General features: G+C 44.5%; 5 protein-coding genes across 11 annotated transcripts; 3 read left to right on the forward strand and 2 right to left on the reverse strand.

The window, feature by feature from the left end:
- Nucleotides 1–457: 457 nt before the first annotated feature.
- On the reverse strand, nt 458–2,234 carry LOC114439978 (uncharacterized). Its single transcript, XM_028412197.1, has 5 exons — nt 2,215–2,234; nt 1,873–1,933; nt 854–1,208; nt 667–751; nt 458–587 (listed from the first exon to the last, which is right to left on the reverse strand). The coding sequence occupies exons 1-5, from the start codon at nt 2,232–2,234 to the stop codon at nt 458–460; spliced, it is 651 nt and encodes a 216-aa protein (XP_028267998.1).
- Nucleotides 2,235–3,390: 1,156 nt separating this feature from the next.
- natd1 (protein NATD1) lies at nt 3,391–7,028 on the forward strand. Of its 2 annotated transcripts, none has more exons than XM_028411928.1 (3): nt 3,391–3,597; nt 4,813–4,931; nt 5,004–7,028. In XM_028411928.1, exons 1-3 carry the CDS (start codon nt 3,498–3,500, stop codon nt 5,118–5,120), a joined length of 336 nt encoding a protein of 111 aa, XP_028267729.1. In that variant the 5' UTR covers nt 3,391–3,497; the 3' UTR covers nt 5,121–7,028. The 2 variants fall into 2 exon arrangements, with proteins under 2 accessions (XP_028267729.1, XP_028267730.1); XM_028411929.1 differs by lacking the exon at nt 3,391–3,597 and adding an exon at nt 4,139–4,731.
- Nucleotides 7,029–8,256: 1,228 nt separating this feature from the next.
- tmem11 (transmembrane protein 11) lies at nt 8,257–11,330 on the forward strand. 2 transcript variants are annotated; one of them, XM_028411913.1, is made up of 2 exons: nt 8,257–8,341; nt 10,246–11,330. In XM_028411913.1, the coding sequence occupies exon 2, from the start codon at nt 10,253–10,255 to the stop codon at nt 10,760–10,762; it is 510 nt and encodes a 169-aa protein (XP_028267714.1). In that variant the 5' UTR covers nt 8,257–8,341; nt 10,246–10,252; the 3' UTR covers nt 10,763–11,330. The 2 variants fall into 2 exon arrangements, with proteins under 2 accessions (XP_028267714.1, XP_028267713.1); XM_028411912.1 differs by lacking the exon at nt 8,257–8,341 and adding an exon at nt 8,712–8,793.
- An 878-nt stretch (nt 11,331–12,208) lies between these two features.
- dhrs7b (dehydrogenase/reductase (SDR family) member 7B) lies at nt 12,209–15,349 on the forward strand. 4 transcript variants are annotated; one of them, XR_003671087.1, is made up of 8 exons: nt 12,209–12,331; nt 13,057–13,250; nt 13,326–13,444; nt 13,532–13,745; nt 13,843–13,935; nt 14,024–14,176; nt 14,561–14,836; nt 14,989–15,349. XR_003671087.1 is itself a non-coding variant. In XM_028411884.1 (7 exons), exons 2-7 carry the CDS (start codon nt 13,097–13,099, stop codon nt 14,764–14,766), a joined length of 939 nt encoding a protein of 312 aa, XP_028267685.1. In that variant the 5' UTR covers nt 12,209–12,331; nt 13,057–13,096; the 3' UTR covers nt 14,767–15,349. The 4 variants fall into 4 exon arrangements, 2 of the variants coding, with proteins under 2 accessions (XP_028267685.1, XP_028267686.1); XR_003671088.1 differs by having other exon boundaries at nt 14,561–14,832; XM_028411884.1 differs by having other exon boundaries at nt 14,561–15,349.
- A 699-nt stretch (nt 15,350–16,048) lies between these two features.
- Nucleotides 16,049–25,909, reverse strand: cramp1 (cramped chromatin regulator 1). Of its 2 annotated transcripts, none has more exons than XM_028411814.1 (20): nt 25,782–25,909; nt 23,621–23,991; nt 22,026–22,228; nt 21,778–21,931; nt 21,416–21,499; nt 21,206–21,254; nt 21,040–21,125; nt 20,651–20,774; nt 20,430–20,511; nt 19,354–20,298; nt 19,035–19,212; nt 18,790–18,962; nt 18,626–18,700; nt 18,466–18,547; nt 18,267–18,377; nt 17,511–17,668; nt 17,146–17,335; nt 16,887–17,054; nt 16,599–16,744; nt 16,049–16,333 (listed from the first exon to the last, which is right to left on the reverse strand). In XM_028411814.1, the coding sequence occupies exons 2-20, from the start codon at nt 23,988–23,990 to the stop codon at nt 16,220–16,222; spliced, it is 3,492 nt and encodes a 1,163-aa protein (XP_028267615.1). In that variant the 5' UTR covers nt 23,991; nt 25,782–25,909; the 3' UTR covers nt 16,049–16,219. The 2 variants fall into 2 exon arrangements, with proteins under 2 accessions (XP_028267615.1, XP_028267614.1); XM_028411813.1 differs by lacking the exon at nt 25,782–25,909 and adding an exon at nt 24,375–24,605.
- Between the last annotated feature and the right edge of the window lie 40 nt (nt 25,910–25,949).

Consider the following 25,949-nt stretch of genomic DNA (forward strand, 5'->3'; position numbering starts at 1 on the left):
AGAGGGTGAAACAGGAAGAGGAGATGAAGAGGGTCCATCAGGTGGATCCTCTGCTCCTTCTGGCTGCAGGTTGGTCTGCTGTTCCTGCAGATGTGAATCCTCCAGCTGCTCTGTCGTCTGCACTGAGAGGGAGCTGTGACAAAATCTGGTGTGTAAGGACTATTTACATTCACAATCATAGATATATAGATATATACTTTTGTTCTACCTTGTGGCGTCATGTGTCAGACTTGGCCGCACGTTCTTTAACACTGCTCGGACCCAGTTGCGTTTTATCCCAGAGGTCATAGCACACAGCGTGTACACACCGTCTCTGCTCTGTGGAGGCAAATATCCCTACCTTTTGTCAGTTTTGACTGTCAGTAAGCAGTTTATCTGTGTTAGCAGGCTAACATTAGCTGGTGGTGTCACAAATTCTACATTCTGTTACATACAAACCACTTAACTTCAGATAAAATCAGATTACCTGTTTGTTCCCTTTGTTGTAGTGAGATGCGTTAGCGGGAACCAGAGAGGAGGAAGACTCTGGAAGCTGTGGGGTGATGCTCGTCTTCCTCTTCTCTGCATTATCACTGTCTTTTTTATATCTTTGATGCAAATGGAACACATTAAATACTAATTATTGACTGCAGTCTAAAATAAGCACGATAAGAGATTTTTTAAAACCTTATTATTTGCTCCTCTGACGCTGACAGTCTGGCAGAATCCAGAATTTTCTTCCCAGTGTTGTTTCCTTTTTTCACTTCTGAATCTGAGGAGAGAAACCATTTAAAGAAGTGACGCCTGTCATTGATTTGTGTGTGCATCTAGTTAAAAACTACAAATAAGGATGAACATGATTAACTGTACGTACCATCTGTGGATGTGCATCTTTGGTCGAGTCTGTTCAGTGAGCGGCTGCTTCTCATGAACGGAGCGGCGGTGAGGGAGGAGGTGTGGAGGGATGAGAAGCTCCGGCTGCTGGAGAGCCGGAGAGCCGGTCTGGCTGGCCGAGACGGTAGTCTGGTAGCCGGGTGGCCGGCGCTGGTTTGTGAAACGAGGCTGCCTCTTTTCAAACTGCCACCAACTTTACCAGCAGCAGCAGCAGCAGCAGTGGAGTCTCCACCTTTGCTGCTCAGGCTGCTGCTCCTTCCACTGCTCACTATGGATTTAGACAGACTGCTGGCAGCCTGTTTGCCTCCAGAACACACTGATTGTGCTGAGTGGTCCTGAGAAACAGAGCAGAGCATAAAGTGGGTCACAAAAAGCTGAAGTTCTCCATGCAACGATAGTATAGTATTCAAACATCAAACATCACACCTCACTCTGTCCCCGCTTGGACTCTTTGACACATACAATCCGATCACCACTGGACAGAGATTTTTAATCCAGACAAGAGCTCTTAATTTACTTAAGTGCCATCTGACCGATGCTGCACTCATGGACGGACACACACTTTAAACTTAATCACACTTGAGCATTCTGTGGCCATCAGATGGGGGCGGTCTGTTCCAGTCTCAGCACAGCAGAAGCAACCTCGCCAACTGCAGAGGCAATGAATCTGTGGCCCCACCACATGACGGAGAAATCAATTAGAGGAGGCCTGACGTAGCGGTTTGTGCCGGTTTAACAGCGCTGACTTGATCCTCAGCCATTAATGGAAGCATAAATCAAACTAAACACATGCACCGCTTGCAAAAAACATGTATGTATGCCATGAACATTTGTTATATAGCTGGAGGAGAGGAGGTAGATTAAACAGTGAAGACCTGACCTACCAATCTCTATTTCTATATCTATGATTTCATCTAGAAACATAATCATCTATATCAGTCTATAAGCAACTACACATCCATGAATAAACCCTGTTATATAGACCACAAAGCGACTCACCTTCCCCTCCTTCACTTGTGCAGGTTTGCTGGTCTTAGTGTTTATCTGGGATTCATTCCATCTGCTGGAGCCAAGAATTAGACAACAGACCAAATTCATGTTCCATGTGTTTATATTCCTTAGTACTGCTAGCGTGTTCATAATAGATACAGGGTGTGTTTATCTAAGATGTTTACATCTGTGGCTGCTAGAGAACAGCAGCGTGTGTTTAATACAAGTTACCAGTAACATATGGTCAATATGAGTCCTGTAAATTATCCTATCAACAGAAGCAGTGCTTTACAGTCATTTATACTGATATATTACATTTATCATCTGTACACAGGTAAACGGACGACTCACCTTTGCTTCTTGGAGGCCATGTTCAGCTCAGCTGTAGAAACACTGTGTGTGACACCTTTTTTAAATAAACTGTCTGATATCCATGTACACAAAGCCGTGAGCAAAAACCAAACTGAACAAGTCACACACTGTCCGACAGAGACGCTCACTCAGGTAATCCCACACACAGTTGACAAACTCCATTAGAGTTTGGGGAGATTAGGCCAACTGCTTAACGGGATTACGACACTGTGATTTCATCGAACTTGATGTACCAGCTGTAATGTTTATATGTGTCAAATGTCTGTCCGGTGAAGACTCAGTGCTCTTCTGATCTCATCAGAAACTAAAGGAGTGCAGAAACACACACTCAGATTATTATCTGCTGAGTGTGTGCCTCCTCAGTGTGCTGAGGACACACAGCTGTCACTTTGAATCTCTGAGTGGTGACTCGACTGCATACTGAATAAAAGCTCCACTTATACACTTAGAAGGACAGTTTATCAAAGACGGCTGCCTCCTGGAGAAGTTTAGTGTCATGGCTTAATCTAATGGTTACACTCACATACAGTACGGGGTTAAAAGTGATTATGATTATGCTGCACCACAGCAGAAGCTAAACGCTATGGTGCAGCATAGCGTTTAGCTTCTGAAGGAGCGCATACTGCAGTACCGGTAGTGTCCACTTGGGGCAGACTTAAAAAAAAAATAAACAAGCTGATTCTCAGAGACACATTTGTGAAAATGTCCAAATTTACAGCAGAAATAATTATGTTTACAGCCTCTAAGGGTCTCTGTGTAATCCTTATTCTTGATGACTGTGTGTGTTTTTAACACAAACACAGAATCAGAGGTGTGATGTCAGCTGTCACCTGCTGAAAATGTGCTGAAAATTCACATTTTTCAAATGCATTTTTAAAAAAAAAACACATTTCAGGTCATACAGTTTAGAAATGGACAGTTTTTAAGACAAAATGATAAAACATCATTGAAAAAAATTAAGATTGTTTTTTCCCGTGACTTGAATGCAGCATGAGGTGTGTTTGCGGTCTGGCTCGGACTTTTGGATTTCAAAAGATGGGATAAAGATGAAAATACTGTTACATCGCCACAAATAACACACACTGTTATTGTTTGTGTTGTTGGTGCTGCGCTGGTTCTTCCTCCTGTGCTCTGATTGGCTGCTCGTCACGTGACCTCACAGCTGATTCTCCTGGATGTTTTGGCCGTTCATTATTCCATGTAGCCATATCTGGTTAGCATCGCTGTAGGGTAGCTTAGCAGTCAGCTCTAACAGCTCCAGGATGGCACAGGCAGCACAGCCGAACGTCTTTGACGCGAACAACTCTCAGATTCAGGTGGAACACGATAAAAAGCGCCGGCAGTTTGTCATAAGGCTAAACGGTATGTAAACATTAGCTAGTAGCTGGCTAATGCTAGCTCGGAGGTTTTTGCTGCAGCATTAGCTCTTTTTACATGCTAACATCCGCTTTATTTATAACTTCGAACACTGACATATTATTGACTCTATAGACCAAGTGATTGGTGTTTAACCGATTGTTATTTCACGACGAGAGATGTGATGAAAGCAGCTGACTTCCTTCACTCGTAACTTCAGCAGCTTGTTGAGTGGCCGAAAACATTTTTCTTTGTCACATTCCTGCAGCTTTGAACAGCACCTAGTCATAAACAGACATTCCTCCGTGTTACAGTAAAAATCCTTTAGGTTCCTCTACTCAAAGTTAGGTTGTGTTTAACTTTTCTTGCACTGGATTTTGTTAGTTAGACTCAATTTCTCCTAAATCCTTTTTATTATATGAGATACATTAAAACACCCCCCCAGAACTGAATATCAGTGACCAAGCTTTCTCTTTAAGCAGCTTAATCTGCTGAATTGTTTAGTGCAATGTGATTAGACATTTTCCCCTCAGAGATACTTCACCAAAGTGTGTTTCTGACAGCATCTGAGGTGAGAAACCAGCCGTGCAGTCGTTGAAACAGTCTTCACGGCTCCTGGCTCACAATAAAAATAGTTCTTGGCATCTTTATGAGTCCAGCTACTTTGCTTCTTTTGGAGTTTAAAATGCATAAACCAGCAATATGCTGTATATCAGTGTTTCGTGGTAAAAATGCTCCGTGCTCTGACCAAAACTGGTTAATTCCTTAATTCAGTGGCTGAGAATAAATGTGGGTGTGAATACATTTATTCCTACATTACTTCCTTTGAATGACTGTCCTTTGAATGTTTAGTTACAAACTTGTTATGATTCAGAAATGCCTCCATCAGCTTCATTTCCAGCACTGCCTGCACAACTGTGAGATTTGTTTACAGCAAAACGGAGGAAGCCATTGTTACATGAACAAAGATCTTTATCAGCCTCTTGCCTTTATTCACACAGCTGGTCTGAACCTGCTTTCTATTTCTGGCCTTTTTTTATTTAGCAGACACGTTACAGAATCATATGCTGACCACCGCTTTGACAGATGAATCCAGCATAAGCCTGGAGTTTGAGTTGAAGCTGAAGGTTTTGTGTGTTGGTACATCTTTATCAGTTTAGATAGAGCTGCTGTAAAAACAGGACAGGGTGGAGGTGAACTTAATCTCACGTCTGCACTCAGGGTCTCATGATCGAGCTGTCCTCCTGTATGAATATGTCGGGAAGAAGACGGTGGACCTGCAGCACACTGAGGTTCCAGACGCTTACAGAGGGCGGGGGATCGCCAAACACCTGGCAAAGGTAACATTAAAGCCTGGAGATTTGGCTGAGTTTGTAACACTGATGTGACTTTTTTATTGTAAATGATGACAGGCAGCCATGGACTTTGTGGTGGAGGAGGACCTGAAAGCTCACCTGACCTGCTGGTACATTCAGAAGTATGTCAAAGAGAACCCTCAGCCGCAGTACTTTGAACATATTTACCAATGAAACAATCTCCCAGCATGCTTTGGAGTTACAGGACGATACACAAACAAAGGACCTTTTGGGCATTGTGAGACACTTTGAGTGTGAGTCCGGAGATGACTGATCTCACAGTGAAGACGCCTGTGAGCGAGGATACTCACTCAACACAGAGCAGGAAATGAATCAGCCAATCACAGCTTAGGAAGAAGAAAACAACCAAAGGTGAAACAACAACAGCAACGACCTGCAGCTTCTGTCCTCACTGAATGTGAGCGTCACCACATGATGGCCTGTTTCTGTGGATAATAAGCAATGTCGACTCAAAACACACTGACTTTTCTATTTCAAGTCCTTTTTTTGTTTTGTTATTGTTTGTTATTTTTAAAATTTACCCTCCTCCATTTGTAGAAACAGTGTGAGTCAGCACTGCATTAACATTTAAAATACTGCGTTTCCCTAAATTTGCTTTGGATTTCAAACATGTTCCTTTATCAGACTATATATTGATTGATTGATCCAAGGTGCAGGGATGAGTAAAGTTCAGCACACTGAGGTAAAACTCTTGTTCTTCCTGTCAAACCGCACACACACCCATGTGATGAGCTGGGTGTGAGGTCTGTCACCGTGCAGCGCTGTGATATTCAGGGCATTTCACTTCTATAGCGGCCATTCAGGAAATAAACCACGCCAGGCTTTTTCCCCGTCATCTGATCTGTTTATCACCAGAGGGGGAAAAAAGCCTCTTTGTCTTCTGGGAAGCTGCACATCTATTCCTCATCGGACACAGTCATGTATACCTGGTGCCACAGTGGCGGTTTTCTTTACATCATGCCTGGTGTTCTGTGTTGAGTGTTCAGGTGACCAACGAGATCACGTTCAGAGCTGCATATTTCTCATAAAGTTTTTTTCACTCCTTGTGAGGAGCTGACGCTTGATAGAAGCGGCTGAGAATCTGTACTGTTTATACACAAATGCTGATTGATAAGTTTGTGCCCTAAGATAGAAAGAGTCGGCAGCCATGTTTCACCTCATCTTTGCTGAAGTCAGCATCGATGTCAAAATGCCGACGACAGAGCTCCTCCTTCATTGGTTGTCTGAAGGGACACATGAGGCGATGAGGACGGCTGTTGGATCAGTTTGAATCCATATTCTAGGTCACAAACTCACAGATGTTTGTATGGGTTTAGATTATCTCTAAAGCATCTTTCACACTGGAACAAAAAACCCACCAACACCTGGCTTCTGTCTCTGAATGTGACAGGGTACAATACAATCAGAATCAGTTAAACATGGCCATTGAGTGTTTCCTGTGTGTCGTCTGCATTCGAGCAGTGCATCCACAGCATTCTGTTACAGTTGAGTTTTTAAACTACCATTTTCAAATAACCAGGAAAAACTACCAAAAGGCAAAGTCGTCTTTTTTTTTATAAGACGACATACACCTATACATTTATGTTTTATAAGAGATACTCTTATCAGCCCTGCCGCTGCAGGATTATATAAGAGTGTTATCTCAGACCTAACGTGCAGTATGTGTTACCATGGCGATCCTACCACTGTTTAAAAACCACCGGGATTACTAAACCTTTATGATACCTCGCTCGATCTCGCTGCGCATCAGGACGTTTTGCTGTTGACAATCTTTTTAAGTGTTGAGGAGAAAATGGTCTCAGGTTACTCCACACACACACTTCAGCAGGACGTTAATACTCACTTTGAGGTGAACACAGGTAAAAACAGTTTCCTTTGGGAGGGGCGCACCTCCTGACAGGTGTTACTTCATTTTTATGTGTTTGTGTGTTTCTGAGAAAGCGAATGGCTGACTTATGTGTGGAGCAGGAAGCTCTAACAAATGTTTTCTAACATTGTTTTGTGCTTGAAACTTTTTCTTCTTTGTTCTCGTCAATAAAGAAATGAATCTACTACTCATCACATCATGATTTCCAGTGTTTTCTGCCGCTTCTGCCTGCAGGGACACTTCTTTAATACACATGTACAGCAGAAAATCAGATTGTTTAATAGATAAAAGTGTTTTTTTCTTGCATTACTGCACATTTTCAAATGTCAGAGTGCTGTTACAGTGTGTTGATTTTTAAGTGCGAACTGTTTCAATGACCTAATATCTGTTGGAAAAACCACTGAATAAACTTGATTAACTTACGTAATAATTTTAAGATAACTTAAAAGTAAAGGTAAAAAAAACTACAGAAATGTTTTCGCATTGAACTAATTAGAATTAAATATAAACAGATTTTTACTCTGAATTTCTTGGACATTTTTAAACCACCTTGTTTGACTTTACTTTGGCGCCCTCGTGTGGCAGTTATGATTCACTGCACTGAAGGATCCATGCAGCTCATAGATACCATGTATGTTATTTTGCAGCCTCATGCTAATGTGCAAACACACATCGACAGAAACACAGCTGCTGTTACTGATAAAAAAAATCTGTATTATGAAATGCATTATTTATTACTTGACATAAACACAAGTCTGCTGCAACCAGACAGTCTACATACACACACAGGTGAAGGCAGCATTAGATGTAAATAATCAATCAATAACCAAACACATCCTGGTTACTGAAAAACTCAGAACGTGCTGCATGTCACCTCGGTCAGGGCCACAGCTGCCACTGAGGTCACGTCCTCTGAGAGACAAACTGAGGGGGGGGGGTGTCTCCTTAAGTTTGACTCCTGAAGGACAAATATATGCAATGCTTACCAACTGCAAAGAAAACTAATATTAGGACCTGTTTTATTCTGTAAAATTTATGTTTCTTTGTAAACTGGAGCTTTAATATGGAAGAGGAATGGGCCCACTGTCAAAGATTGGGGAAAAATGTCTCAATTCTGACTTTCAATTATTTTTATTAATAAAAAAAACACAGAATTCTTAGGTTAAATTTAACATTCTGATAAATCATAAAAATATTACATGAAAATATAAACAAACCAAAAAAAATATTAAATATATATATATAAAAAACAGTTTTTGTTTTCTTAAACACACAAATGTTTAAAATAATGAAACCATTTAAGGAATAAATATATTATTAATACATATATAAATGTCCCATGGATTGATTCTGCAGCACGTACACATGTCGGCTCTTTAAATAGCCTTCATTGCAGCCATTATAGTCGGTTGTTACATAGAGCGCGAGTCAGGTTACCGCACGCGGACAGGCAGCTCACACGAGCGCGCGGACACACACAGACAGAGCACGCGAGGGCACAATGTGGGTGAGTACTTTGAGGTATAAACACACAAATACTACTGAAAAACACACGATACTGCACACACTGGGCTGTCATTGTGTTGGATTTTATTTACATGTATTTCATACAAGGTGGTTTAAATAGCAAAACATGGCCGCTGTGTTTAATTGTAGTCTTTCTGTAGTTAATTTGTTGATGTATTGACTTAAACAAACCTTCATTCATTTTTATAAGATTTATTCAGAATACGCTCTGACCTCTCAAACTTGTGTGTGCCATTACAAAATACGTACTCTGCCTTCAGAGCATCATGGGAGCTGTAGTCTTACACTCACATCCCATAGAATAGTCGACTGTATTTATACACTACATTACCCAGAATGCTCAGCACCGCTCTACGTCAATCGCAATCACAGTTGTATCTCCAACATGGCGTCGCTGGGAAGGAGGCGCGGTGTCCCAGTAAGCAGGGAGAGGTCAGTTACTCCACATCTTAGTCGTTAAACGTGAACGATTTGTTATGATGCGTCGTTTTGTTGGTGTCAACATCCGTCAGACACCCACCGCGCACCTGGCCCGCGATTCAAAGTTTAACGGCACCGTGTGGAGTAGGAATTTCACCCCCACGGTTAGCTAACTTTAGCGGGCTAACGTCCACGGCTAGCTAGCGTTAGCAAGGAAACAAACTCAGCAGCTCATGTGATGTTTTGAGTGTTTTTTTTTTTTTTGCACAGTAGCCAAATAACGGGGAGGAACGGTACACTTCACCGTGCGGTGGAACGGACACCGGTGTGGAAGTTACCGTTCTCACGCTGCAATGGTTGCGGCTCCGCTAACAGAGTTGTCCGCTGTGTTTGTCGAGCTGCTCAAAGTAAAACGCTCAACTTAGCTGCACACTCCTCCAACTTTCTAACAACAAGAGTTAGCTTTTGTATCAAACTGGGGTTCAGTTATACGTTTACTACTTGTAAAATGTTTTAGTATATTTTAACATTCTTCCAAGCCACTCCTGCTGTGTTTGATGCCAAATAAGGTGTTAGCCTTCGGGGTTTGTTTGACTTGTGCTCGGGGTGTTCTGGAAGGCCTCAGAGTGCTGACAGTGATCTCTCTTGATCAAATGTAATCATAACCTGCAAGAAAGCACCACTTATAGAGAAATTAGAATAAAAACAATTAGCCAAGTAGATGATCTATAACTTCAGCAGCAAAATATTGATATGTCATAGTGTAATTTTATATTTAATAAGTTTGAGGTCTGCACAGATACATGGTGGCTAACCAGATGTTAAAGGACACTGTCAGTGTTAAGGAGGTTACCTTTCACAGTGAATTGCACTAAAGATGACAGATTATATTGCCTAAATTTAACATGTGCTATCAGTTCAAGTAGAAAAGAAGCCCAAGATACTTTAAATAAACTTCTGGATGGTTTTACATTATTATTACAGATAACACTATGTGGGAATGTGGCATTCACACAACAGACTAAACCCAGCTGTCACCCTGTGGGTGAAACGTTGTCTGGCCTAAAAAAAAAAGGATGAAGGCCTAACTATTAAATATAAATGAGTAATAAATCAAACTCTGTGGTGTGAATGAACAGGTTAACACATAACATTTATAAAATGGGAGTATAAGAGTCTGGTCCAGACTGACGGCAGTCATTAAAAAGACACGATGAGCAATCTTCTGTGACAAAAACAAGGTGACCTGGAGGCCGATGGTTTTACCTGCTTCAATAGTTACAGTATTTCCTGTTCACATTGTGAGGTGTGGACTAAGTAAACCGCTGCTGGTGACGTTATGTTACTAATGTAGAAGATCCTTTAAAATGTTTAAAATGATTTCCCTCTCTCACTTGTGAGATTTTTTTTTTATTCCTGTTTTGTCTCTCACTGTTGCCCGTCTGACCTTGTGTCTCTGCACAGGGGCGTGATGGCGGCGTCAGACTGCTACATTGTGCATGAGATCTACAACGGGGAGAATGCGCAGGACCAGTTTGAGTATGAGCTGGAGCAGGCACTGGAAGCCCAGTACAAATACATTGTTATCGAGCCCACGCGGATCGGCGATGAGACAGCCCGTTGGATTACCGTGGGCAATTGCCTGCACAAGACGGCCGTGTTGTCGGGCACCGCTTGCCTCCTGACGCCACTTTCACTGCCTCCAGAATACTCGCGCTACGTGGCGCTGCCTGCAGGCGCCCTTAGTGTGGCCTGTGCAGCCCTCTACGGGATTTCATGGCAGTTTGACCCCTGCTGCAAGTACCAGGTGGAATACGACAGCCAAAAACTCTCGCGGCTGCCCCTGCATACACTGACCTCCTCGACGCCCGTGGTTTTGGTACGCAGGGATGACATCCACAGAAAGAGACTCCATAACACGATAGCACTGGCGGCCCTGGCGTACTGCGCCAAGAAGATCTATGAACTCTATGCGGTATGAGTGCACTCAGAAGAGGATTTAAGAAACTACAGAAAAAGGAAAAAAAAGAAACAAAAAAAAAACAGAACCTACTCACCCCAGATGTAAGAAAAGTGGAAGTCACGATCATACCCAGCAGTGAGCGCCACACGTGGTGGGTGCTTCCATTTTGAACTTTGATCAGAGGGATATAGTTAAAACTAGAAGGAATTGTTTTTTTCTCTTACATTTCCTTTACTTCTATGTGACGACAGCAGCACATGTATCTCTGTAGTACTCTCGCGCCTCCCCCCCCCCCCCCCCACTCCTGCGCTCCTCCATCTGAAACCACCGTGGACGACAGCGGCTCCTCTGGACTCACTCGTGTCGGAGTTGAAATGGACTGACATGACGTTTTGTGTACCGAGCTCTTTCCTCTGTCATTTCCCTCGTAGTTTTACTGTACCCCTTTCTTGCTGATCAGTACATCACCCTCTCATTAAACATTAGGATATTTCAAACTCACTTTTCTGTATTTTATTTTACTTTTTTTCATTAAATGGATTCTACACGATGTCCAGAAAAGAGCGAATCGCTCCGACTTACCTGAGATTGTGTCGTCCTTAATTTGTCCGGTGTAAATGAGTGCAAGTGAGATGATGTGAACATGTGCCTGTTTTCTTTTTCTTTTCTCAGACAAGCCAGATACACAAATACACAACAAGTCCTAAAATCCTACGTTCTCCTTTTTATTGTGGTGAACTGGTGGCGTGCTTTCCAGGAGAAGATGAATAAGATATTAAAATGGAAGAGGAGGGTGAAATACTGATGTAGCTGCAGATTTGCACCAATTGAACAATAAAGTGGAATGAATGTGTGAATTGATTAAAAATAAACTTACACAAATTTATTTCAAAGTAGTTTCTGACACATGCGGGACTGTGTAACATGTTTTCTGCAGGGAATTGTAACGTTTGGATCTGGTCTGATGTGGTCCACTGAGGTGTCAGTGATATATAATACACAGGTGAAACACAGTTTAACACCTGTACTCAGTGTTTACAGGCATGTCTGAGAGCCATGCCGCCAGCTTGGAGAAGTGAAGAGTTAGTTTGCTCTTTATTTTAGTCGATAAATGGCCTCTCTGTGTCTTGTGGAAAGAGAAGTTGAATGCAGGAGGGGTAGGACATCGTCTTGTCTTTGCTGATTTGTGTCCAGAGCAGAGTAATTATGTCAGCTGACCTGCTGTTTGATGTATTTGCTGCTGAGCCCGATAACAGAGGAAGGGGCCACAGCTGTATAAAGCACAAGTGGTGCTATAAGTCATGCTAGCTCGTGTTATTGTCATGTGACAAAAAAAATATATAAAACTTTTTTTTCTAAATTAGATAAAAAGACAGATTTCGCCTTAAATTAAAACTTCAGTCTCTGTTCATGCAGCTGCTTTTGGTCAAAACCTAAAGAACTTCCTGCTCCCAGAATCCTTAGCGGCGAGCTCCGCCGGTAGCTCTCTCCGGTGACACTCCGGCCGGCGGTTCCGCTTCCAGACGAGAAGAGTCAACACCGGAACTGCTTATAATCACCGACACACCCAAGACAACAACAGCCCAGGTGAGCTCTGAATGAAAGCTAACGTCACCTGTCTGTGAGTTAGCGGTTTATTAGCTACACTGTGGATGCTTTAGCTAACGTCAGTATGTCTGTGGATGCTCTCAGTTATCCAGGTCAAAGTCAGGTCCCGGAGCTTAAATCCAGGCAGCTGGATTCAAGGACTGGTCTTTGAAGACTCAAGGATTTGAAACAATCTTTGAAGCCAGCTGCTTCGATTTAAACTCTTGAATATAGCTAAAAGTTAGCACTAGCTAGAATGTGAACAGTGCTAGCTGTTGTTTACTAGTATTAACGTAAACCAGCGAATTAATGCATGTAATGTCCTTTATTAGGAAAAGTGCTAACTAATAGTTTTAAACCGCAGTAAAGTTAGTTTTATTTTGGACAGTGGACATTGACCCCGCGTCCAGGGGCGTGTCAATTATTGACCATCAATAAATTACACAACGAATGACACTGTAATACAAAATAAGCATACTTACTTTGTTTGATAATGATTCATTTAGTTTATGCATTTTCTTAAATAGCTTCTATGTCTTGTGATCAATTGATCAATGAAGACAAACATATTTAATTGTTATTAGTATTTTGATGTAACAATATGTTTTAATAGCTTCACTTCTGCTCTGTGCTGTAGCATTAATTTGTGTAGTAAATATAAATGTCTCTTCTTGTTTGCTCTGTAGAACAGTGAGGTATTTAATGTTTTTTCTCTGTGCCTGCAGGAAGCTGTTGTGTGTTGGGAACGGTGTTTGATTGTCAGCCATGGAGCGTGTTGTCGGAGGAGGAATGCTTCCACTGGTTCTAACAAGTGTCGGTGTCCTGCTGCTGTACCGGATACTGGTCCGCCTCAGACGGGGAGCATCTGTGCAGGGCGCCGTGGTCGTCATCACAGGGGCCAGCTCTGGACTCGGGAAAGGTCGGCGACCTGCTTACTTATTCTTATATCACACTCCTGTACGGAATAGTTGGTAAAAGTTATTCTGCGTTGTAGAGTGCGCGCAGGTCTTCCATGCTGCAGGTGCACGGCTTGTGCTGTGTGGACGTGACGCAGCTCGTCTGCAGCAGGTGGTTCAGGAGCTCGCGGCTGGTTCAACAGATACTCAGCGACAGGTAGGTCTGTGCACATCCAGTCAAAGCCAGATGATGAAGAATGATGGAATTAAATGATAAATTAAATTTGTTGTGCTGCTCCTCCAGCAGACACACACTCCCTGCACTGTGACCTTTGACCTCGCTGACACAGACTCGGTGGACGGAGCTGCAGAAGAGATCCTGAAGTGTTACGGACACGTGGACGTCCTCATTAATAATGCTGGAATCAGTTACCGTGGCAACATTCTGGATACACATATTTCAGTTCAACGAAATGTCATGGAAACAAACTACTTTGGGCCCATCGCTCTCACCCAAGGTTAGTGAGGAACTTGTTTTTTTAACCCATCGTTAAGCCACCTCTTTTCAAAATTATATATGGGAGTCAATGGTATGTTCCTCTCATCCCGTCACAGCTCTCCTGCCCTCCATGGTTCACCGGCGCAGAGGCCACATCGTTGTCATTAGCAGCGTCCAGGGAAAGATAGCCATTCCTTACAGATCAGCTTGTAAGTTGTGTTTGTTTATTCCTTTAAAGCGAACGTTGACTTTGTCAGTGGCTGTAAGTGAAGCCTGTTGTGTCCACTGTGTGCTCAGATGCAGCTTCTAAACACGCCACCCAGGCCTACTTCGACTGCTTACGGGCTGAGATCGAACGCTTTCAGATCCCAGTGACGGTGATCAGTCCTGGATACATCAGAACCAACCTGTCGCTCAACGCCGTCACAGGAGACGGATCCAAATATGGAGGTGAGACAGCGAAGAGTGTAACAATATAAAGAATTATTGATAACCTAAGTGGCAACCACTGAGCTCCTCCTCCTCTATCCTGTTGGAGAGGTGTCAGACTGAGGGTGTAGATCAGGTGAACAGGTGTTGGATGATGGTGGACTTGTGGTCTGAATCTTGTTGGTCTCCTCCTGTAGCTGTCTCAGAGATCAGTGTAGTCGGCCCCTGTAACAGTGTGACCCTTTTCCAGGTGGTCCAGCAGCACCGCTCAGAAAACAAGAACTTCTAGCTCAGGCCATGGATTATCAGTCACTCCTTATAAGATAACATTCATCGACATTCCTGCAGTAATAAAGTTTGAGCTAAACCTTCTGACTCCCTGCTGTCACTGATGTATCCTTTCAGTTCTGGATAAGACGACGGCTACGGGCCGGGACCCCCGGGATGTGGCTCAGGCCGTCCTGAGGGCCGTCCGTCAGAAAAGCAAAGACGTCGTTTTGGCCGGACCTTTGCCCACCGTGGCCATTTACCTCCGCACGCTGTGGCCGGCGCTCTTCTTTAGACTCATGGCCTCCCGCGCCCACAAGGAGCAGAAAGACAAAGACGAGTGAAGCAGCAGAGACACATGGACGACGAACAGCTGGACACAGATTGCCATGATGTTAGACACCAGCCAGGTTGGTAAGTTCTCATCTTGGGAGACACCATTCTCTAGGACTAGGACTGACAGGACTGAAAGCTTTGCTGTGAAGACAATGTGACAGAATCATGTCTATGTTCTTATGGAACATGTTCATTGTTTAGTCAGCAGATGAATCGCTCGTCCATTTCAGGTAAAAGCTGACAAACCTGAAGCTGTGAGCTCTCCTCCCTGAGGCCACACACTGGTTTTACCACAAAATCCATCCAACAAATACAGGAAGCAACGAGCCGGTTTTATAACTATCTTTATACACAGAATAAAAACACCTTTTACAAACTGAAAACGGGATTCTTTCCTCTTTAAATGTCACCTCAATATTAAGTTAAACAGAAACACTTCTTCAAGAAAAATGTTAACAATAAATAGTCCAAATAACAATTTACATTATGTTACAAAAAGCGCAGTGAATACTGGAATTGCCATTTTGTACAAACAAATCCTTCAACAGGAAAAAAAATTATAAAATAAAAATGTTAACTTCTCATAAAGAATCAGGTTTCTTTCTCTGATGATGAGCATTTATATTGAAAAGGTGCTTAAAGGAAGCCAAATTATGTTTGTGGAATGATGACAGTTGATGCTTTGTATAAATTTTCAGGTTGTGTGTATGTGACAACTGAAAACCAGCCATAGTGTTTTATAAAAGGAGAGTTAACAAAAGAAACTATGGCTTTAGTGTTGATTCAATGACACACGTCTGCTCTCTTGGAGTGTAACACTTTTTAAAAGACGGCTGCTTCACTTTAACTCTTAAGAGATTGATGTTATTTTTCACAGAAAAACACGCGGAGTGTTCGTGGATGTAAAAAAAATAACAATGAGAGGAGAAATGACATAAATGCATTTTAAAACTTGACAAATTAATATAGATTTCAGCGCAAAATTAAAAAGGACGTAACTGCCCTTTAATTAGTGGAGTCAATCAACAAGCTGCCATTTTGTTTGTGGCTGTGAGAAAACCTAAACACAACCAACACAACCTGAACTGAGACAAAGATGGAACTCATTCTCATTACTGCACGTTTCTGAGGGGATCAGGGATGAGTGACACACACTGACACACACACATACAGCAGGTAAAGACAATAAGTCGGGTGGAAATGTTTTGTTCAGATATGGCATAGTATTCTCCTGTACATGAGGTTGTGTTTCTGTAAACGCGTTCTGAAGTGTTTTTAAAGGGCATTCTGAAGAACAGTTCAGTGAAACCAAACTCTCTTTGAACTATGGTCACTGTAATTATTGCACTTTTACAAACAGGGCAGGGATGGCTTTTAGAAGGAGGGGGGTGGGTGGTGGGGTTGGTCTTTCTCCACAGTCACCTGTCCCACGCTCGCTGCTGGTGTCGCTTCCTGTTGGCCTTAAGGAGGAGGGATGGAGGGCTCAGTCACCGCCAACTCCTGAGCCAGGTCATTGAAGCGAGCGATGTAGTCCACGCTGCTCTCGCTCATCATACAGGCGAGCTGAGTGTCCACCTGCCGAGGAAGAATCAGAGAAGAGTTTAACCCACAGAACCCCAAAACCGAGCGCCAGGTCTGACATATCGATAGCATGACGTCATACCTACAGCCACAAACTGTACACGACAGAGTGATAGACCCTGAATGCATCACGTGTCATGACAAAAAAAATATTTTGTGGGCATAAAGTGTGTTTATTTGCAGTGAACAATGTGCCCGCACTGACTGAACATGTGAGAGAAGGCCCAGAGACCTCTTGGGAGTTTTTAAAGGGACTTACTTCTGCCACATCGGGAAGGCCACGGGATTGAAAGGAATCATGGGAATTGCAGTCCAGGAGGCTGGGACCCAGCAGAGCTGTGCCACTGGAGGGGCCAGAGGGGGTTAGGCTGGTCCGCCTGCCTTTATCAGGAGACACCATGCTGGCTGGAAGAAGAAGGAGAAAAAAGATGAGAGTTCTTCTTATTTCTGTTTTTTTGTGGCTCATTGTGTCCTCCACCCTCCGGGGAGTCAGGAAGTTTCATTAGAGAATCAAAATAAGTGTGTGGATATAATGAGCAAGACATACAGAGGAGGCATCCCAGTGTGGAGTCCGAGGAGTCGCTGGGGTACCACTGGGGGTCATGGCTGGGCGATGGGATCCAGCCTCTGGACGGGCTGACTGACGGAGAAGAGGCCAGCAGTTTGGAGCCGTCACTGTTGCCCAGTTTGGCTGGAGAGAGTGCAGCCTCCTCACCTGCAACCAGACAGCCAATCATCAGAAGTTTATTTAACAAGGCATCTACAAAGGTTTCAGATTCTCACATCCGAGACTGAAACACACGCACCGTAGTGGGTGGAGTTGATGGCAAGCTCGATGATGGAGTCGCTGATGTGAGTCTGGGGTTCTCCAGGAGTGAGTGCCTCTTCAGGGGGGCCTGGAAGGGAGATGTCAAGGAGGGAGGCCACGCTCGGTGGAGAGAGGAGTGAGTCTCCTCCTCCGGTCGCTCCGGGAGACGGTGGCGGCGGCAGACCGTTCTGTGGAACAGACAGCTTCATTCAGTGAACCAGGCGTATGAAAAATGGTGCCAACAGAGCTGCTGTTTCATGAGACATCCATGATAAAATGTCCAACTTTACAGCACAAATATCAGCCTAGTACAAAAACAACAAAACAGTTTGAACACAGACGACTAGGTTCCCTGCTGCTGACCTCTGGGACGTTCTGGTGGAGGAGCTGTGACTCTGTCTCACCCACCACAGTGGGCGTGGTGGCGAGCAAAGCGCTGTCATCCACGGCGGGAGAATCCAGCTCTCGACAGGGGCTGCCTGGGATTATTCCTGCAGACTTCGCAGCCAGGCCGATGGCACCTGAAAGAGTTCAGCAACACAAGGCGTCTGTCAGATCTGTGCGTGCAGACACATGATAAACATTAACAGTAAATCAGCCTACAGTCTGACTGAAAGCAAGGAGGTTTATCCTCTGGTAGAGATCAGCTGGAAGAATCTTCTGTCTGCACAAAGAGCGACTGTTCAAAACTATTCTGGCTGTCACAAGTCATGTGGGAGAGAAGGAGTCAATCACTCAACAGATTCTGAGATGAGAACTGGTTTTAATTTGATGTTTTCTGAGAAGTATTTTAAAAAGCAGCAGCAGGAAAACATTGTGCCTTTGTGCATTAACTGTAGAAACCTGCAGATCGGCCTAATACTGAATTTTTGTCAAGTGACTGCTGTTCACATGAGAGTAAATTATGGCTTCCTAGTTGTGCTAAGTGCAGAATTTGTTTTTGTTTATACAGAATCTTGTTTGTGTCATGTGATGGAGTCAAGAGTCGAAGGGGAAATTCAAATTCTAGCGATTGATTTTGTATTTAGTCTACTTCTAAATGAAAAATTCAACACTACAAGCTAAATAAAGCTCATCAGTGTTTGAATAAATCATTTAATTAATAGAAGCTGGACATACTGGAGAGCTGGGTTGAGGTTGCAGAGCTGGACGCAACAGTGGAAGTTTTGGACAGGAGAGGGCGAGAGGAAGGAGCCAGGCGGGTGTGGATTGGCCGGAAAGATCCAGTTCCTGAGGGGAGAAACAGGAAGTGAGAGCTATTCTTGAGAAATCATATTTTGCGCCTTCAACTAATGACATATTGCTCTGATGTCTGAACCTGTGGCCGAGGAGTTGGAGAGGATGGAGAAGGAGCAGACGTGTTGTGGAGTGTCTCCTGTTGTTCTGGGCAGCAGTGTTCGCTGTGGATGAGACAGAAGCAGCTGAAACCAACAGAATCCTTCCCCAGAAACATCTGCCACTTTTAACACGACTCCTACCTGAACTACGAGTGGTTTCCGGAGCTGACGGTTCCGAGGTTTTCTCTGTCTTGACAGGAAAAGATCTGACTGCATCTGTGGGGGAAAGGTGTACATATGGCAATTTGTATGTGAAGGCTGGTTTGATTGAATCTTTGTAGCTTTGTCGATTCATTCTGTCTTACACTGATGGAGTCGAGCTGCTGTCTGAAGGCGAGCTCTGCCTCCTTGTTGGGGGAGAACATTCTGTTGTGCCGTGAGCTGTTGGGAGGCAGCGTGCTGGGCACTGCGAATACGCCACCTTCGGGGTCACCGCCTGCATTTGACCCCAGCAGGGAGCGAGGGAGGTTTCGTCCACCTGAGGAGAGCAGCAGGTGAGAAAACAGTTTCTCCACAGATGGATCACATTCTGTAAAAATGCCACAGTTACCTGCAGCTCCAGCATTTGGCAGATGTAACCTCGCCACCCGCACAGACGCTTGCTGCCGGCCACAGTTTGGACTGCGGACACCTGTGACAAGACCCTTCCCTGGAGGTGTGAAGGCCTGCTGCTGCTCCTCCTGGTGGTTCTTGAGTGGCGATGTGGCTGTGGAGCAGAGCTCGGGAGCCTGAAACAGAAACCACATGATCCACTTTACATCTCTAAATAGAAGAGCAACCGGTGGAGGATTTCTTTGGACCAGTGCACAAAACAAAACTAAACAAAGAAATCCTTATACTCAGAAACGTTAAAGATCTGAAGTCTTTACCAGAGGTTTGGGGTTGACCTCTGTGGCGACCAGCTTCAGCAGACAACGCAGCACTCTGTTTGTCCTGCTGGCTTTCGGCTGCACCGTGGCTTGTCCGTTCTCTTGGTTACTGCTTGTAACTGGATTTGGCTGCCACTCGTACTCCAGCAGCAGCTTTCCTGGTTTCCCAAACATTAGGTAGAGCTCAGCCAGTGTGACGTTTTCCGATTCGCGGGCGCTCCAGCCTTCCTCCCTGATCTGCTCCACCGTGCGCTCTTTGGCTGCTGGTGTGGAGTTATGTGACATGCCGTCCTCTGAAACACCAGGAGCTGCAGGTTTGGGTGGAGGAGTCTGGTTGGCCTCTGGGGAGGAGGTGTTGGAAATCTGCTCCTCTTTGCAGGTCTCGGATGAGCTCTCTGGGCCGCTACAAAGTTTATCTGTGATTTTCGTTGCTGCTGAGCCGCCACCGGAGTCCACAGTAGTGCAGGTCTTTCCTGCCTCAGATGATATTGTCCCGTTTCCCTCTTCTCTGAGTGTGACAGTCTGCTGAGTGGAAACTGAGACAGACACAGCCTGAGGCCTCTTGTCCTCTACCTTTGTAGAACCCTCTGCTGATGGTTCGGGATTTGGGGGATCAGTGCGACGAGCATCAGTCGATACTGGCACTGCAGCACCGGCAGCACCTCCCCGTCCTGCCTTGCCGCCAGTCCGAGCAGGTGGAGCCGTATGAATGCCCAGGATCTGGGCAGCGGGCAGCTCCTTGGCATTAGTCCGATTCTTGCCGCTCTCCAGCCAGTGTACAGTGCAGGAAGCCTTGGAGTGAACCACACGGGCTACGCCAGGCAGCGTGGTCAATGTGCTGCTCTCAGCCGGGAAAAGAAAGAGGTCTTCCTGCTGTGCTTTACCGGGAGAAGCAGTGCCGGACTGACCACCCTCCAGAGCCTCCCTCTCCATGAGACTCTTTAGCTGAAGCATCAGCTGTTAAGGACCATGACGTGCATAACCTGATTCACATACTGCTGCTAGCAACAGCTCCAAACTTTTATGATAGACTGGACATCTGTCACCTTCCAAATATCCAACATTTTAAAGGATACAATCCGCTGGTCGTGGTAAGCCCACTTCTGTTTCAGGTATTCGATGAGACTGGAGACTTTCCTGTGGAGCTCCACCACCATCCTGATTCACAAAAGACAGCCTACAATAAGCTACAAATCCTGAAATCACATGCCCAACAGACTCAACTGTTCATGATCAATACTTTTGATAATAATCAGGTTGGTTAACTCCCTGCAGATGTTAGTGAACTACTGCTGACCTGAGCCGGGGGTTGTGGGCCAAACTCTGAACGCGGGCCCAGGAGTGGTTACTACGTGGCTGGAGCTCCACCGCCACCCTTAGAGGAAGCCGCACCGGCTTCTGGTCCTCTTCATCACTCACTCCTGTATGGACACAAAAGAAGACGGTGGTGTCAGTCAGAGGAATTTTGTGGGGAACTTAAGACGTTAAACCGAAGAGCAAGCAAAACTTTTAGGACAAAATTTAGTCTGAGGCTGTCATACAGGACAGCTGGTCATCTCCTCCATCTTCCTCCTGCTCCTCGTCCTTCCCCCAGAGTTACTATGGAAACGCCACTAGCCCACACAATGTTTTTGTTTTTTGAATTTTGCTTCATGTGGTTCAGGGTGTCTGCGCACACAAACTCACCGTCTGGATCACAAAGCTTCTTCAGCGCCCGACACATGGGCGCCTTGATCCGCAGGTTCCTCCCTTTGGAGCGCACCGTGGTGGCCCTGGTCAGACACACAGCGGTGAGCATTCCAGGTGTGATACAGAACATTACATTTACACCACCGTCTTGTGGCCTTCTTACCCTTGCTGTATGAGTTCATTCAGCTTTGCCACGTTCTTATCATCCATTACTGTTGAAGACAAAACACAAAGCTGTTTATAACAATCATCCCTCAGGAGCAAAAGTCCCCCGTCGCTGGGTTCATGCAGGGTTTAATCACATCCCCTGTGTCCTCATCTCAACACTCACACAAACAACTTTTTAATAAACACTTGTTGAGCCCCTACTTACATCCTCCAACTTTTTTACGCAGCTCAGCGTAGCAGATAAGGCCGTACAGCTCCTGAGAAGATTTCTTCAAAACTCGGGAGTACACTGAGGAGAAGAGGAGGCACGAGTCACAACACTGAGGCCTGTGTGTGCTGCGTAAAGATAACATAGCAGCCACACAGCATTTTTTTTTTTTAGGGGAAATTGGCTCAAGCTTATCTGGTCAACACTTCTGTAACATGTGCTGGTAGTGTCTGCCAAACAAAATATTACAAAAACAAGATAAACACATTCCAGCAGGTTTTGCTTCTCCAACGATAATTCTGCTCCACATTTCCCCATGAGTAGATTATTTGATTTATCGGATTAAAAAAACTGCTCACCGTTAGCAAAGTCGATGTGTTTGGAGATCTTGTGCCAGGTGCGGTAGTAGAAGTGTCGGACCTGCTCCTTGTTCTTTACCATGCTGGCGGGCTTGCCTCTCTTCTTGTACTTCATTGCAATGTTGTTCTGGATTGCCTCAAAATCCTTCCCGTGCTGGAGGCCAGGGCAGAATTAAATGTCAGAACATACACACACACACACACACACACATTCAACATTTCAGGTTAAGGTCAAGTAGACTGTTTACCTCATAGAGCCCCTCGAAGAAGCTGTTTTTGTCCTCGGCGCTCCACGACTCCCACTGCCGACGGGCTCTCTTCTGGTTACCTGCCTGCTCCTCCTTCTCAGTCGAACCTTGGCTCTTGGAGGCTTTGGACACTCCTCCTGTGGAGCCACCCACCGGCCCCGACTGTCCCACTGCCCCCTGAGAAGAAGAGCCGTTCTCTGCGCCTGAATGGAACCCACAGATGCACAGGTTAGGAAACATTCACAGGAAAGACACTGTTATTACAACTGTTGTTTGAGGTGTGTGTGTGGTTTAAAGACATTCATACTCGCTGCCTTTAGAGTGCACAACCTGCAGACCCCCACCCCCCACCCCCTGCCCCCTCTCTGTGGCTCAGCCCTGGCAATGAGGCAGGAAAAGCAATCAGTCCCTGTGGCCAGGTCCACAGTACACTGATCCAAAACCAACTCGTGGTGGGATCCACCGGCCAAGTTTACCCCAGCACAGTGCAGAGTGCCAGCAGGCATCCACACAAACAGTGCCGCAACACAGCGCTCTGAGGGACACTGTATTTTAGGCATAAATGGGTCTTCACAAAACTAACCCAGCCTCAAAACAGATGTCAACGTAGCATCATACTAACATTAGAATATTCTAAATATATTGTATGAAGCAGAAAGCAGGTTTATGTCAGAAGAACAAACGCTGTAAGTTTCAATCATACAAGTCATTAATGCTCCTGCCACACCTCCCTCTCCTCCTGTGAGAACCAGAAAGTAAGACCTCCGTCTCTATGAGATCAGACAGACAAACTGTTATCTCTGGTTTATTGATTTCCTCAATATTACCATGAACAGATCACCTGAATCTCCTGTAGCCTTCAGCAGATAGTCACAAGTTGTTTGCAAAAACAAACCGTTAATGCAAACATTTGTTGTGGATGATAAAAACACATAATAAATGCTTTTTTTTTTAGCCTGTAGCTGAAAAACTGCTGCAGAAATGAAATGATTTCATAAACAAATGAAAACATTTTTTGGACAGCTTAGAGTGCTGTTGAGAAATTTCTCTCTGATGCAATAAAATGTATTTTCTCCTAATATATTTAACGAGAAAAGCAGCTTTGACACCAATACCTGTGATAAATATAACAGAGCAGAAAACAGAGCATCCAAATTCATATGTCTTAGCAGAAGTAGAAAAGACTAATTATGTGTCCTGGTGAATTATAACTGATAAATCTGAGATAAAAATAATATGGATCAGTGGATCAATGACTGTCTGAAAGCTGTGAGGTCTGATTCAGCTATAACAACTCTCTCCTGTCCTCGTGTCCCTGTGTTAACCTGAGATTTATGGCCTCATACACTGACATCACATCACTTCCAACAAACTGTGACCCTCTAACTGGAGTTGAAGTTCTGGCCTCTCCTCCTCCTCCTCCTCCTGATTGCAGGATGCTGTTTGAAGCTCAGCCAGAGTGGACACACAACAACAACAACAACAACAACAACAACCACAACACATCACTGTCACACATAAACAAACGCAGACCCCCTGCTGATAACACCTATAAACACACACACAGTGCGCTCTGAGCCGGACTCTCACGGTACCTTTCGTTTTTGCCCCGCCATGTCCATTGATGGTCGAGCCTATTGAATCCTTCCGTATCCGTTTGCTCGGAGGTCGAACGCTTGATCGGAGAAAATGATGCTGGTCATGGCACGGAGGTGCGGGCTCTGCTGAGGTCTGCTGTACTGAGCCGGACCCGGTTCGGTTCGGCGGAGAGGCTGGGAGGGCCGGGGCTGAACCGGGGCTGAGACCCGAGGCTGATGGATTAAGAATTTCCACTCCGTCGTCTCCCTTTGTACTGCGCTCCTCGCTCGCCTGCTCTCCGCTCTCCTCTTCGTCGCAACCTCCGGGCTTTTTGGACGGATTCCTCCTCCCATCGACACCGATCCCCTCCCTGGAGCCCGGTGTCATGCTGCCAGAACACATTTAAAGGGAAAATTGTCACATTAGGAGCGAAGCGGTGTGAAAAATTAACTTCTAAAGACGACGATCACTGTCTCTCAACATGGCCGCCGCTGTTTGTTTCAAATCCCCTCTCCGGTCCCGTCAAAACAACACCAAATAAATGCATTTAACGTGCACAGACAAATTACAATCAACAACGTAAACAATTCAGCAAGTGGCGACGATGTTTTACTGAGTGTCTTTAGGCTCTAACGGGCAGAAATAACCGTATAATTTAAACTAAATTCAAATGCGAGCGCTTTTCAGTTTAGCGCCCTGCAGAAACGACAACGAAAACCCCTCGCTGCATTCGACCTCTAAGTAAAGTGTTTATTTCTGTGTGAATTTTACCCATTTTCATGCTCTTCGGATGTGGGCGATGTCTTCTTTCTCTTCACCATGGGTCCGACCGGTTAGATTGGCAATAACTGATCAAATCGAGCATAATAAAGCCGAGAGCGACCGCTCCGCTTTCTGTCCCTCTGCTCGCTGCTCGCTGCTTCGACTGAGCTGAACTCTCTGCGCAGTTCAACTGTTTCTATCAGCAACAACATTACTCAATGCTTCTTTCAAACAACAAACACAACCACAACAACACAATAACACCAATATCACCTATTCCCCACAGAAGAAGAACAACAGGAGCTCCTCTCTGTGTGGGTTGAGCTCATTTGATAAAGCATTGATAGTTTTATTAACCTGTGTGCAAGTGTACTTCGCTTTGACTACGTCACCATCGCCTGCAGAAATTATGTGTTCAAAAGACATTATTTTATACACATCCAGCAGCTGCCAGGCTAAGTAACAACTGTTTATTTGCTAAATTAATTGGTCTATAAATACAAATAATGTCAAGTCGAACCTGGAGCCGCGCTTTGTGTGCATGGGAGACGTCAAGAGAGAAAGTTATTACATCTACAAAGCTGTAATAATGTGTAAACAACACAGAGGCTGTTATTATATATATAACTTAGTGTTAACCACCGGTTTACTTATTCCAATGTGATCAGATGGAGCAGTGAGAGCAGGAGGAAGTTAAACAAAGGGAGATAAATCAGACATATAGTGTTCTATAAACAATAAAAGGTGTTCTCCTTTTAAAAAAAACTAATCATACTTCATTTGAATCTATAATTTCTGCCACATGAAGCCATGTTTTCAGGCAAATTCCATCACATGTGATTCACTGAATAAATCATAAACTAATTTAACTGCCTGTAACGGTCACAAAGTAGTAGTTAAGTTGTTTATTGTTGCCTTGAGGTCTCTGTAAGTGTAAAACTTCATGTGGCTGTGCTGTTTTATGAACAGATTTCAACGCATTTGGTGTCAAAACTTTGTGAACGTCAGCTGAATCTAAGATTTTAAAACTTCACATTTACAGATTTAAGTTTTACAACAAAGTTTCACTTTACTTTTTCCTCCTGCAGTGTTTACAGTTCTTTAACCTCGTTGTCTAATAGTCGTGTGATCATATAATCATACGTTTTGTGTAATGTTAGCATGTTAGCAACTGTTGGTTGAAGAAGTGGGGCAGTGATTTAACCTATGTACTGTTAAATAGTTTCATAATATTAAACTGTAGGATATGTGGACTGGATTCCCACCCTCCGCTCATAACTTGCTACCTAGCATGGCTGCTATTGTTGCTAACCCTACGACAGCCAAACAGTCGGCAACGAAAACAAATCCGTTTCTAACGTGACGATTGTTTCCCGAACAATTAGATAAATAACTTCATCAAAGTTTGGTAATTACCTGCAGTAGAAGCTTAGTATTCCTAGTCGACACACGGGCTAGCATCGCAGGCTAACGGCAGACCTCCAGCTCGTTGCCGTTGCCGATGACAGTTCCTGCAGATCGATGTTCCACGCGCAAAGGCACGCCCACTACAACTCGAAAACAAAGCCCGTGATTGGTCAGAAC

Source organism: Parambassis ranga, chromosome 8 (assembly GCF_900634625.1).
Source record: "Parambassis ranga chromosome 8, fParRan2.1, whole genome shotgun sequence".
Taxonomy (NCBI): Eukaryota; Metazoa; Chordata; class Actinopteri; family Ambassidae; genus Parambassis; species Parambassis ranga.

Excerpts from the sequence above, each read along its gene's own strand:
- dhrs7b (XM_028411884.1), top strand. The coding sequence starts at position 13,097 with ATGGAGCGTGTTGTCGGAGGAGGAATGCTTCCACTGGTTCTAACAAGT. Across the intron at positions 13,251-13,325 it reads CAGCTCTGGACTCGGGAAAG|AGTGCGCGCAGGTCTTCCAT; the intron begins GTCGGCGACCTG and ends TCTGCGTTGTAG. Across the intron at positions 13,936-14,023 it reads CATTCCTTACAGATCAGCTT|ATGCAGCTTCTAAACACGCC; the intron begins GTAAGTTGTGTT and ends CTGTGTGCTCAG.
- tmem11 (XM_028411912.1), top strand. The coding sequence starts at position 8,747 with ATGGCGTCGCTGGGAAGGAGGCGCGGTGTCCCAGTAAGCAGGGAGAG. Across the intron at positions 8,794-10,245 it reads GTCCCAGTAAGCAGGGAGAG|GGGCGTGATGGCGGCGTCAG; the intron begins GTCAGTTACTCC and ends GTCTCTGCACAG.
- natd1 (XM_028411928.1), top strand. The coding sequence starts at position 3,498 with ATGGCACAGGCAGCACAGCCGAACGTCTTTGACGCGAACAACTCTCAG. Across the intron at positions 3,598-4,812 it reads GTTTGTCATAAGGCTAAACG|GGTCTCATGATCGAGCTGTC; the intron begins GTATGTAAACAT and ends GTCTGCACTCAG. Across the intron at positions 4,932-5,003 it reads TCGCCAAACACCTGGCAAAG|GCAGCCATGGACTTTGTGGT; the intron begins GTAACATTAAAG and ends AAATGATGACAG.
- cramp1 (XM_028411813.1), bottom strand. The coding sequence starts at position 24,424 with ATGGTGAAGAGAAAGAAGACATCGCCCACATCCGAAGAGCATGAAAAT. Across the intron at positions 20,512-20,650 it reads GCCCACAACCCCCGGCTCAG|GATGGTGGTGGAGCTCCACA; the intron begins GTCAGCAGTAGT and ends TTTGTGAATCAG. Across the intron at positions 17,055-17,145 it reads CATCAACTCCACCCACTACG|GTGAGGAGGCTGCACTCTCT; the intron begins GTGCGTGTGTTT and ends GTCTGGTTGCAG.
- LOC114439978 (XM_028412197.1), bottom strand. The coding sequence starts at position 2,234 with ATGGCCTCCAAGAAGCAAAG. Across the intron at positions 1,934-2,214 it reads ATGGCCTCCAAGAAGCAAAG|ATGGAATGAATCCCAGATAA; the intron begins GTGAGTCGTCCG and ends TGGCTCCAGCAG. Across the intron at positions 1,209-1,872 it reads CACAAGTGAAGGAGGGGAAG|GACCACTCAGCACAATCAGT; the intron begins GTGAGTCGCTTT and ends TCTGTTTCTCAG.